Source organism: Lygodium microphyllum, chromosome 25 (genome assembly GCF_053477565.2).
Source record: "Lygodium microphyllum isolate KBCC chromosome 25, Lygodium_microphyllum_v1.1.10, whole genome shotgun sequence".
NCBI classification, from domain to species: Eukaryota; Viridiplantae; Streptophyta; class Polypodiopsida; order Schizaeales; family Lygodiaceae; genus Lygodium; species Lygodium microphyllum.
In genome coordinates this window covers 29,337,771-29,350,792 of record NC_141159.1, presented here as the reverse complement: position 1 = coordinate 29,350,792, position 13,022 = coordinate 29,337,771, and the positions used below count along the sequence as shown (strand labels likewise).

The 13,022-nt window shown below is 40.9% G+C and overlaps 1 protein-coding gene across 3 annotated transcripts; it reads right to left on the bottom strand.

The window, feature by feature from the left end:
- Positions 1 to 3,680: 3,680 nt before the first annotated feature.
- Positions 3,681 to 10,442, bottom strand: LOC148014022 (pentatricopeptide repeat-containing protein At5g27110-like). 3 transcript variants are annotated; one of them, XM_087666823.1, is made up of 2 exons: positions 10,098 to 10,441; positions 3,682 to 9,390 (listed from the first exon to the last, which is right to left on the bottom strand). In XM_087666823.1, exon 2 carries the CDS (start codon positions 9,321 to 9,323, stop codon positions 6,264 to 6,266), a length of 3,060 nt encoding a protein of 1,019 aa, XP_087522949.1. In that variant the 5' UTR covers positions 9,324 to 9,390; positions 10,098 to 10,441; the 3' UTR covers positions 3,682 to 6,263. The 3 variants fall into 3 exon arrangements, with proteins under 3 accessions (XP_087522947.1, XP_087522949.1, XP_087522948.1); XM_087666822.1 differs by lacking the exon at positions 10,098 to 10,441 and adding an exon at positions 9,634 to 9,768; XM_087666821.1 differs by having other exon boundaries at positions 3,681 to 10,442.
- Positions 10,443 to 13,022: the final 2,580 nt, after the last annotated feature.

The window sequence follows — 13,022 nt, the reverse complement described above, 5'->3', positions numbered from 1 at the left end:
ACAGTCACAATGCGTGACCGACCTTTCCTTTATTCATCTATCACTAAAATAATAAAGAATAAAGTGATGGTGACAGGCGCCCACTGCTTGCAATGTGCAGGCACAAGTACTATCAGTGTAGTAATACACGGGTGGCTAGGCGGAGGTGCCTTTACACCCAACACCAGGGGCTATACCAGCTTGCGTAACGAACCAAGGGTTGTCCTTACTTGACCGTCTATTACATCACCCTACCTTTTACCACTAAGTTACACGAGAGGTGGTGGTGTGCTTTTCAATAGGCCCTAGCTTGGTTGGGTATTGAAGATAAAATTTGTGAACCTTAACAAGAGTTCTTTGAAGATATAAAACTAGTTCCCATGTTCATTCACTTGCATCATAGCCCTTCCAATGGACAAGATTTTGTAATCTTCCTCTTGAAATTCTTGAATCTAAAATTTTGTCTACTTCATATTCTTGGTGATCTTCAATTATGATTGGAGGCAATAGATTTGGCATTCTTCCAAGGATATTGAATTTATGACATGGTTGCAAGACTGAAATATGGAACACATGATGGATTTTCATGGGATGGGGAAGCTCAAGACAATAAGTGACTAGATTTACTTAGCCAAGAATCTTGAAGGGCCAAATTCATTGATAATCTAGTTTCAAAGGGGGGGTTGCAGTTGGAAGAATGTAGATCACTGTGATCACTTTTGTATGAATAATGTTGCATGATGTGAAACTTATCTACATTTGTTTTATATTTCTCTTGAACTTGTTTGATATGTGCCTACAACTCTTTATGAATATCAAAGAGATGTTGAGCTAAGTCTGTAATAGTTGGATTTTTATCCTGTTATCTTACATGATTTACTATCCTTGGTGGATACTGACCATAATTAGCAAAAAATGGTGTGAATTGAGTGGAGGCACTGGAGAAATTATTGTATGCAAACTCAGCAAGGGGTAATAGATCCACCCAATTGTCTTGATGATAGTTGATTATGCATCTAAGGTATTGCCCCAAGACTTGATTCACTCTTTATATTTTTCCATCACTCTATGGGTGATTGGTTGAATAAAGATTCACTTATATTCCCAGAAGCTTAAAGACGCTTCTCCAAAACCTAGATATAAACTGGGGGCCATGATCACAGTCAATATCATCATGTAACCCATGGTGTCGATATACCTATTCTTCCAGGAAGAGACTTGTTGTCCCTCCTCCATTGATACTTAGTTGTTGGGATAAAGTGTGCCATTTTTGTAAATCAATCAATCACCACCAAGATAGAATCATACCCTTTGAAAGAAGGTAGTTCAAAAATAAAGTCCATAGATAAAGATGGCCATGGCTTACTTGGAATAGGTAACGGTTGAAGAAGGCCATGAGGTCGATGATGAGGGACTTTAGCTTGTTTGCACATGTCACAAGAATGCACAAAGTCCTTAACTAGTTTCTATATTTACCGATACTAAAAATCCCTTGAAACTAGCTTGATTGTCTTGTTAACCCTAAAACACCTTACTTGTTAAGAGGAGATCATGTCTCTTCTTGAGTATATTCACTTACAAAGGACTGAGAGGAATATAGAGGAGTCCTTTATAATAGAGCAATCCATCAATGTCCTAGAATTCTTGTTAAGTTTGTTATTGACCTTGATGTAATTGTGTCCTTATGTTCTTGGCAAATGAGTCTTTTCTAATTTATTTTGGTGCTAGGCGGCTTTCCTTGTTTGGTGGCCAAGCCTATAAGTAATAGCAAAGTCAAATTTGGATAGGAAACCACTTCATCTTTCTTGGTTACAATTCAAGAGACGAGAAGCCATAAAATATTTCATATTCTTGTGATCCGTATAGATAGTGATCTTATGAGGGGTGCCTTCAAGTAGGTGTCATCACGTGTCCAAGGAGTCCACAATGGCTAGAAGTTCTTTATCGGGAATTTCATAGTTGATTTCTACAGTAGAGAATTTTTTGGAGTGGAAAGCTACTTGATGAACTCAATTGTCATTGTTGATCTAGGTTAGAACAACTCCAAGTGCAAAATATGAGACATCTATCTCCATGAAAAAAGCCTTCAATGGATTTGCATAGAGGAGAATGGGTGCTAAGGTAAAGGCTTTGCTTTAATCTTTAAGAAGCTTTTTCAACCTTGTTATCCCATACAAACTTGTCCTTTCCAATTAGGTTGATTAGAGAGGCAGCAATATTAGAGTAATCCTTAATAAAGATTCGATAAAATTTTACAAATCCCAAAAGGCATTGAACATCTCGCATAAATGAATGAGTCTCTCATTCGAGAATACTTTGTACCTTTTTAGGGTCCATAGAAATCCCGTTCTAAAAAATGACATACCCTAAAAACTCAACTTCAATTTGATGGAAATAACACTTTTTCAACTTTCCAAATGAACGAGTCTATCATTCGAAAATACTTTATACCTTCTTAGGGTCCATAGAAATTCCATTCTCAAAAATGTACCCCAAAAACTCTCAACTTCAATTTGATGGAAAGAACACTTTTTCAACTTTCCATACAAGCCTAGTTTCCACAATTTATTTAAGATTATTTTGATGTGATGTTCATGCTCCTCTTAGTTCTTGGAAAAGATCAAGACGTCGTCCGAATAGGTCACAATAAAGTCGTCCAAGTATTCTCGAAAGATATCATTCATCATATGATGGAAAACTGCTAGAGTATTCATGAGACCAAATGGCATTATAGCATATTCAAAATGCACATGCCTTGTATGAAAAGCTATTTTCATTCATGACCTTCCTGTATCCTATGACAAGATTATAAGCGCCACGAAGATTTATCTTGATGACTTTGGCTTTCCCAAGTCGTTCAAGGAGTTTTGGAATTAGGGTAAGAGGCTAGCAATTCTTAATAGTAATCTTATTGAGCCCTCTATAATCCACATATGAGGGATCCATTTTTTCTTAACAAATTAAATTGGAGCACCCACTGGAGATTTTGAATGATGTATAAATCCCTTTTTTTGTACATATATTGCACAATCGTAAGGTCAGTCTTCTAGTAGCATGTCCACATTCTTCTTTTCAAATACATCCTTGAACTCTGCATATTGAGCTGGCAAGCTTTTGTCCTTTGGCTTCTCCATTGGAATTGTATACATAGAAAAGGATGGATTCTTCTTTGCTTAACCCATGGACATCTTTGTCCCAATGTATATTGGTCAAGAATTTTCCTTTTATTATTTTGCATTGACCTTAGTTCAACCTTTCTAAACCTCCAATTGATGTCGGGGTTATGCAATTCTAGTCATGGTAGCCCAATAATAACGGAACTATTTGTGCAACGGATGATGTTAAAGACTATATTTAATAAAAGACTCCTTAGAGTAATTGTTATGGGTTGGGTTTCATACCTGATGTTTGAAGCAAGAGGTTGATCATTAATTACTTCTACACATACCGACTTTACTTTCCTTAGAAACAATATACCACATTGCTTTGTAAGTTTCTTATTTATGAAGCATATTGTGCCTCTAGAGTATAACAAAGCTTGTCCATCTATATGTCATTCCTCTAGGTAAATCTTTATTGGTAACATAAAGCTAAATACTAGATCTACAAGTAGAAAGAGACCCTTTGGCTTTGTCCAACCGCATGGTCTCTACTAATGCTGAACATCGACGTTTCCCAACAGTGATAAGAGTAATAGCATTTTGAATTCTTATCCTTCCTTTATTAGGACAATATTTAGCTATGTCACGATGACTAGCCGGTAATATATGCATCTTTTTGGCTGGTTGGATCTGCTTAATTACAAGACAAGAACTAGAAGAGGACTTACATCGCACTAGTCTCACAACTGGTGTTGGCAAGACTGAAGGGCTTGTAAGCCCATGACTCCTATTTATACTATAGCCTAGGGAGGCTAAGGGAACCACATGTCGTTACAAGAGAATGCCACATGGCATGACATGCACGTCAACACATGGCAGAATATGCATGCCAACACATGGCACACTGACATGAGCAATGACATGAGTGATAATGCAAAAATCTAGAATGTTCTAGAATATTCTAAAATCTTCTAGAAACATTATGGAACAATGGGGCCGTACCAACTTGCATATGAACCAGGCAGCTATACCAGCTTGAAACAAGGTGATTCTTCTTTGAAAAATCTACTGTTGATGAGGAAAGCCTAGTCAAAACCATGGTCCTCTCAAAGACATCCCAATCAATTTTGTTGGAGAGCTTCTCAAAGTCTAGTACAACCATCCCCTGACCCCTGTGCTCAGTCCCCCTCTATAGGTTCAAATACAGCACGATGCTCCTATGCAGAGCCTACCTGTGTGACATGAATGATGTATCGGAGAAAATTCTATGCCTTGCTGCTGATCATCTTGGCCAATGGCTAGCAGGCTATCGACAGAATGTTGATGGGGTGCCATTGACTAATATTCATGCTGATCTCCCCACTTGGGGTGAAGACAAGCCAACCTTGCCAATAGGCTAGCTGACATTCTCCCAGTGCTAAAAATATCCTGGAGGGCTGCTACAAGGAATGACCTCGCCTTCCTCCCAAAGTGAGACTAGTTTTTCACTTTCGCCCCTTCTGCTTCTGGTAGGCTTGCAGAAACTCCCGCTCAATAAAGGGTGAACTTTGAAGTAAGGGAAAACCCACCTCTTCTGTGATCAAAGAGGGGATACACTGCCAGAGCTTCTCTTTACACCAACAACGAGCTTTTGGGACAGCTACTTGTATTGAAAGAGCTGCCTGTAAAAGTCTCTGGCCAGTCTCATCACCTCTTAGAGGCATGACCTCACTCTCCCGAACTGATACCTACAGCTGAGTATCTTATCTCAAAGTGCACAATGCTGATGCACCTGAGAGAACTCTCAACAGGTGATGTCTCTTTAGGTCATCCAGTATTAGACATGTATATAAATACATGCATACAACAGTCAATACATTTTGGCTTTCTCATGTGCTGCTTTAAGGCTACAGTAGCGTTCCCTTGCAGTGAGGGCTTCACTATGTACATTTAAGTTGTAAATCCCTCAATAGAGGGTGTGGGTGTGCATAGTTTTGCAGCAACTCTACACCTCGTGACCAATCAAAACGTCTCCCTTGGACTTTATAGGTTCACCAGCAAATCCACACGCAAAGCATCATTACCTCTGGTTGCAGACATTAACCCTGCTTATCCATCTGAAATTGGGTATGACACCAGGTCTACTCCTGGAATATAGCCTGCCTTTGTTGAAACTACCGGCACCTTGAAATGTGTCAAAAGGATATCCGGGTGACTTTGGTCTCCCACCATAAACTCATGCACCTATTGCTGATGTTTGATCCAGGCCTTTCCTGGCTTCTTCCAGGCATTTGCATATTTTCTCAGCTCCTGTGTTTTTTGTGTATTCTCCCACATGTGGGTGTCTCGGTCAAGATTCAACATAAAGCTCATTGCCAGATCCAGTGTTTGAATTCAAGTGCTGTAGTTTATCCAAGCATATCTTCCCTAACTCTACATGCCCAAATCTTTTCCATGAAGTGAGTAATGACATCCATCCGATGACATCTGGCAACCATGGAACAACTTAACCAACTCGTTTGCACTATCCAAACATCCTGTAGGAGGGCAGGAGCAACTGGCAGCTGCGGAAGGAGGGTGAGCAGAAGCAGGCAGCAGCAGGCTGTCAGGCCGCATAGGAGGAGGAGACGACAACAACGACAAAGGCCAAGGGAGGGCAACACAAGAGAGAGGTGATGAGGAGCAACAGTGCACACAGAAGGCAGATTGACGCAAGGGGGTGGAGCTCAAACAGTCACATTTGCCGATCTTTAGGTCAGCCTATATACAGATGTGTATGTATCCGTGTCTATGGCAGTCAATACATTTCTCTTTTTCCATGGCTGCTTTAAGGTTATACGAATGTTCCCTTTCAATGAGGGCTTCACTATGTGCAGTTACGTGGTTAATCCCCCCATAGAGGGTGCATGTGTGTGTATAGTTTTGCAGTGATTCTATACATTGCGACTAATCAAAATGTCTCCCGTGGAAGTTCTAGCCTCAAAATCCAATCAACCTGCAAAGCATTGTAACCTTTGGTCACAAACATTAACCCTGCTCGGTCATCCGAAATACACTATGACACCACGTCTACTCCTGGAGTATAGCCTTTTTGCCACTATTTTACCTGCACACGTTCTACCTTGAAAATGTGTCAGATCGATATACGGAAGCATCGTAATCTTTGGTCGCAGACATCAACCCCGCTCAATCATCTGAAATACGCTATGACACAACGTCTACTCCTGGAATATAGCCTGCCTTTGCTAGAATTATCCTCACACATTCAACCTTGAAATGTGTCAAATCAATATCCGGATGATGATGGCCTCCCACTGTAAACTCATGCACCTGGTGCTCATGCTCAATCCAGGCTTTTCCTGGCTTCTTCCAGGCATTTGCAAATTTTCTCAGCTCCTGTGTTTTTTGGGTATCCTCTGACATGTGGGCATCTCGGTAAAGATTCAACATAAGCTCATAGCCAGATCCAGTGTTTGGATACAGATGCAGTAATTGATCAAAACAAATCTTCCCTAACTCCATATGCCCAACTCTTTTGCATGAAGTAAGTAATGACATCCATCCAGTAACATCTGGTAACCATGGAACCGTTTTAACCAACTCACTTGCCATATCCAAGCATCCCATACGGCCAAGAAGATCAACCAAGCAATTGAAGTGATCATTAATTGGTTTGGCGTGAAAGCTCTTTCTCATGTTTTCATAATAAACATTCGCATCATTCACTCGACCTGAATGACCAAACGAAGACAGAATGATGGAGTTTGTTCTATCGTCTGGCATTATATGAAACTCCTGCATTGTCTCCACACAATGTCCAACCTCAATGAAGTTACCAAACCGTCCATAGGCAGCAACCATTGTACTCCATGATACCAAATTTCGATTAGACAACTCATCAAAAACCTGTCGAGCCTCATCTATACTCCCACATTTTGCATACATGTCAATAAGTGTAGTGCCAATTTGTACATCTAAATCCAGCTCACTTCTCAGCAAGTCAGCATGTATTACTCTGCCCTTCCATACAGCTCCTAAAATGCCACATGCTTTCAAGCTGCAAATGTATGTAACAGCATCAGGCATGACTTTTGCATGTTTTATCTGCTCAAAAACTTCCAAAGCACCAAAACCATCACCATGCTGGAGATATCCTGACATCAAAGCATTCCAAGAGTCTGTGCGTGGGACAGACAAGTTATTGAACACTTTCTGTGCTTCATCTAAACACCCATGAGCTGTATACATAGCCACTAGAGTATTACCAATAACCATGTCTGACTGTAGTCCACACTCAATAATTAAGTGATATATTAATCTTCCATGTGTGAGGCTTTTTGTACCAGTACATGCTTTCAGGATGGATACAAAGGTAATTTCATTTGGGCTTATTTGCTCCCTGAGCATTATATCAAACAAGTTCAAAGCTTCAAGGTTACGGCCATGTTGAACATAACCTGTGATTATTGACCCCCAAGATACAACATCTTTATTCAGGAGAGTTTCAAACACCTCATCTGCTTCTCCCAGACTACCAAGCTGTATATACAAATCAATCAAAGAGTTTCCCACTTCAGTATCTAACTCCAAATGATTGTTGATGGCTTGCTCATGCAAAAGCCTACCAAGATCTAAAGCTCCCAAAATACTACACGCTTTTAGGGTGGATGAAAGGAGCACTTTGTTACAAGTGATTCCATCATGCAGACTTTTCTCAAAAAGCTCGAGAGCGGGAAGACCCTTTCCTTGAGCACAATAACCTGCAATCATGGTGGCCCGGGATACCACATCATGGACTGGCATTCGTACAAACTCTTTGTGTGCTTCCTCAAGGCTACCACATTTTATGTACATATCAAGGAGTGAATTTCCAACACCCACATCAAAATCAAATCCACTTGCTATAATTTGCTTGTGAATTGATCTTCCCTGCTTCACAGCTTGTATATTTCTACAGGCCTTCAAAATAGAAGAGAAGGTAGCCCTGGTGGGTAATATACCATCCTCTTGCATGCGCCAAAAAAAGTCAAGTGACAAAAACCCACAACCGTGATCAGCATAACCTGAAATCAATGCAGTCCATGCAACCACATTTTGGTTTGGCATACCCTGGAGAACCTGGTGTGCCTCCTCTAACCAACCACACTTTGCATACATATCAACCAAAGTGCTTGTGATATTGATATCTAAGTCGAGCCCACATTTCAAAATCCAGCTATGAATCACCTTACCTTGTCCTTCCACTTGACTCTTTGTACATGCTTTCAACATGCACAGAAAAGTCACATTGTCAGGCATCATACCCTTCCGTGTCATGCTGTCAAAAACTGCATGGGCAGATGAAATATTGCCATGTTTTACATACCCTCCAATCAGTGCATTCCAGGAAACCGTATCCTGACATGATAACTTTTCAAATACATTGTGTGCTTCTTCAAAACTTCCACATCTCATGTACATATCAATCAGTGTTGTTCCAACAACATAGTCTGATTCAAGTCCACTTTTAATGAGCTGCTGATGTATGATCTTGCCTACATTTAAAATTTGAAGGCTCCCACATGCTCTTATCATGCAAGAAATGGGAACTTTATCAAATTTAAAGAAATCTTCCATGTTTTTTGATACTTCAGGGACTGTCTGCTTGCCTGTAATGATTTTATCCCATGAAAATATGGCTTGGATCAACACAGTTTCGAAAACCTGACATGCATCCCGCCGGCTTCCACACCTTGCGTACATATCAGCAAGTGTGCTTGCACAAACAATGTCAGATTCCAGCTTGTAATGAATAATTTGGTCATGTATTACCATACCATGCAGTATGGCTCCTTCACTTGCACAAGCTTTCAAAACCCACATAAGTAACAGTTTGTCTGCTTGTAATCCTTCCTGCTCCATTTTCTCAAAAAGCTCAAGAGCACAAATTTCATATCCATGTTGAACATATCCACAAATCATTGTACTCCAAGTTACAACTGTCCGAGTTGGTAGCTTATCAAACACAAGACGGGCATCTTCCAAGCTCACGCACGTGGCATACAAGTCTATAAGAGTTGTGCTGATGCTTATGTCAGAATCAAGTTCACTGGCAATAATCTGGCTATGGATTATTCTACCTTCATCAACAGCTCCAATGCTCACACATGCTTTCAGACTACACAGAAATGTAACTATGTCTGCATCTGTTCCTTGTTGTAGCATTCTGTTAAAAAGATTGAGTGCAGAAGGACCATGGCCATGCTGGGCATAGCCAGAGATCATGACATTCCATGAACCTGTGTCCCTGCTTCTCAGATGCTCAAACACAATTCGTGCTTCCTCGAGACTTCTGCATTTAACATACAAGTCAATAAGCATATTTGAAACACTTGTATCTGAATCAAGACTACTGAGAATAATATCCTGATGTACTAGTCTGGCATGTTCTAGAATTTGCAGACTGGCACATACTTTTAGGACACATAATATAATGTACTTAGTTGGCTGTTCGCCTCCTTTCTTCATCTTATGGTACAAACTGAGAGCTATGTGGTTTTCACCACGTCCAGCTGATGCTGAGATGATGGCATACCATGTATGTACACTTGGATTTGGCACATGGCAGAAGACTAGATTTGCTTCAAGCAAGGTTTCAGAAGAGGCAAACGCTCGAATCAAGTGGTCACCTAAAGCAGAAACAAAGGAAAGCCCGCTCTCAAGCATAAGACAATGCAGCAGCCTGCAGGCTGCCAGATCTTCTCCATCTTTCTTTGTGAATCCCTGCAATATGTTATATATGGCATCCCTGGATGTGAGGCATCCCTGCTGGTGTGCAAGTAAGGCATTTCGCAGTGCCTCATGCTGGCAATCCATGGCGCAGAGCTTAACCACAAAATTTGGGGATTTGGGACACAAGGCCATGCTGATGAAACAAGCAGAGGGCAGCCCTTATCCATTAGAGCACAAAATCTGCGGCAATGGCAGCAGCAAGAATGCCCCCAATGCATGATTTTGTGTGACAGTCGAAACCACACTGCTTACTGAAACACTTCTTACCAGCAGCTGACCAAAGGGCAGAGCATGAGATGACGTGCTTGGAATGAAATGTCCAATGAGCAAGCTCGTCCTGGTGTTTCTTCCCTTTATTTCCTTATAATGGTTTGCAGACAGGCACAGATCTCTGCAACACGTAGTGTGAAAGTCAAGGATTAATTCCGCCATGACCGTACTTGCCCAGCTCTCGAGGTTGGTTACTATGACGCACTGACAGCGCAACCCTGATCCCGCGGAGTCAATCCACCACCTTAGTTCAAAAGAAGGCAATTTGCTAGACAAGAGTATAGGGAGTAAGAGAGTTTTGAGAGTGAAAGAGAATAGTATTAAAAAGGCGCCAGGCTCAGGCAGAGGAACTTAGGAAGGGATACTCGGAAGTTTGCAACATGAAAGTCTCTTACAATGCTTGCTTGTACACTTGACCTCCCTCATACACTCTTCTCCTATGAGAAAGCTCAATGTCTTCATTGAGCAAGAGTGGGACTAGTTGACTCAGAAATTTGGGGATCTTAATCAGCTCCTTGCTCAATATCTTCATTGAGCAAGAGTGGGACTAGTTGACTCAGAAATTTGGGGATCTTAATCAGCTCCTAGAGAGTCAATCATTGCCCACTACAAAATACTTCTATCCTAGGACTTAGCGTTGCCCACTAACTCAATACAAGTGAGACAAGGATTTTTTATTGAAACTATTGAGTGCCTTGCCCCCACTTGCTCAATTACACGTATTCTAGGACTTTGAATAGTTACTTAAGGACTTTGAATTCCTTTGAGCTTCAAGCAAGATGGGCCTTGAGAAGAATCCTTCAACTCTTTAGAGTTTGAAATTCTTTCAACTTCCTAGGAACCCTATGTATTATATCACAAGTTCAATCTATGTTTTGTGAGATGTAATAAGATTTCCTATTATTTCAACCAAGCAAGCAAATGCTAATGCATAAAATCTATCTAGCTTAACTGCAGTTTAATGTGTATTCTTGAAACTTTTCATATATATATTAGCATGAAATTTCCATGCAATTTATGTGCAATTTAACGGCTTCTAAGTGCAATTTTAATTAATCACCTAAAATGAATACGATGAACAAATTTTTTCTAGTACTCTCATTATCTCGAAACATGCTCAATTAAGTTGCAATAATTAATGTAAATGTTCTTTTCTCCCAATTTCTCTTCCCTAATACAATGAGGTGCACCTATTCATAAGAGATGCATTTCCCGTAGTTGCGGTCCCTTAGTTCACGGTCCCATTGGTTGTGGTGGGAGTTTCAGCATTTAGAGAGATCTTTCACTTAGGGGCCATCATCCGTAAGTGAATTTGAGAGATAAAGAAGGAGGAATGAATTTGAGATGAAAGAGCGTAAGAGAAGATGGCTTAGTCGAAGACTGAGATAGGGGGAATTGAGCTAACTCTCTCTCTCTCACAGCCTCTTGGGATAACTCCTCTCTCTCTCTCTCTCTCTCTCTCTCTCTCTCTCTCTCTCTCTCAAGCTCCTTCTCGCAATTTCTTGGAGGGGTATCCTTCTACCTCCCTCTCTCTCGCAGCCTCTCGAGGTCTCCTTGTGCCCACTATTTAATAAAACTCATGAAGCAGACTTTGGAAATGACAATAACTAGTCTACCCACTACTCACTTAAAACTTGTGAAGCAAACAATCACTCGTGAGATAAAGGAGGATGATACAATTCAGGATTTTCTTGCTCATTATAGAATTGGAGTAACAAATCACGAGCACACTCGATGACAATCTATTCGATCACCCAAGAAGCTACTTTGATTAGACGATCCTTCCACTTGAGCAGGAACTCGAGATGCTTGCCGATGAACAAAGATTCCAAGATGAGTTCTAGCTCAAAAGGAAGTTGAGCAAATTGAGCTAGAAGGGGTTGTCGACTAAACCTAGTATCTATTGTTGAGCTTGGGAGTGAGGCTCTTGGGCAATTCCATGTTTTTGGAACTAATTACGATCAAGTCACTTGGGAAAAATTCTACACGCTTGTGCCCCTTGGCATTATATCTTTTGACAATCAAGATTTTGTTATTTCTGAGACTTTTCTAAGCCACTTGCATCCATTGTTTCCATTTGACAATAAATTAGTCTACATCTGGATCTTCAATATATTGCTTGCTTGTTGCCAGAGTCATAGGGGTGATAGCTTGTTTTCTTGTAGCCACCTCGAAGGGCATGAAGCCTATAGAACTGTGCAAAGTGGCATTGTAGTGAAATTCTAGTATGTCAAGATATTGTGCCCAATACTTTTTTATCTACTTGAACAACGGGTTCTTGAGCCCTCTCTTCTACAGCAATGCTTATTCCTAGTTCTTCTCTTGGGCTTCTCTTTGTTGGCTCTCGAGGGCGGAAGGCCTCCTCAATTGACAACCTCATGGCCAGGGCCAGCTACTCATCGTCTTCTCTTTTCAACCTCTCCTCCTCCTCTAGCTGCTTCCTCTTTCTTTCCTCCTTTGCTTTTTGAGATTCTTCTTCAATCTTCTTCAACCACTCATTATCTTCCTCTTGCTTCTTCCTTCGCTCATCCTCTAGCTTCTTTGACTCCTCTAGCTGCTTTCTCTTTCTTACAGCTTGCTCAGTTTCTTCTATTTGCACCCTTCTTGCTTCTTTGTCTCCTAGGTTCCCTGTGGAGAGGGAGACTGGAGTCTTTACCTGTAGTGATGATTGAGCTGGTGATTCATGGGCAACAGAGCACTCTTAAGTCTCTTTCACTACTTTAGGGTTTTCCAGGTCTCCAACGGCCTCCTGGATAATTGTGGTGAGCACAACTTCGAATCTTATGCTTGAGGCCTTTGCTTGATGGTTTCTTTCGTGCCTTCCCCGTTGTGGAAGCCGAGGACTCCCCACTTGCTAGTCTTGCATTTGTGGCTAGTGCCTTTGCTAAAGCTTCAATGGTTTTCCACACATAATTGTTCCAA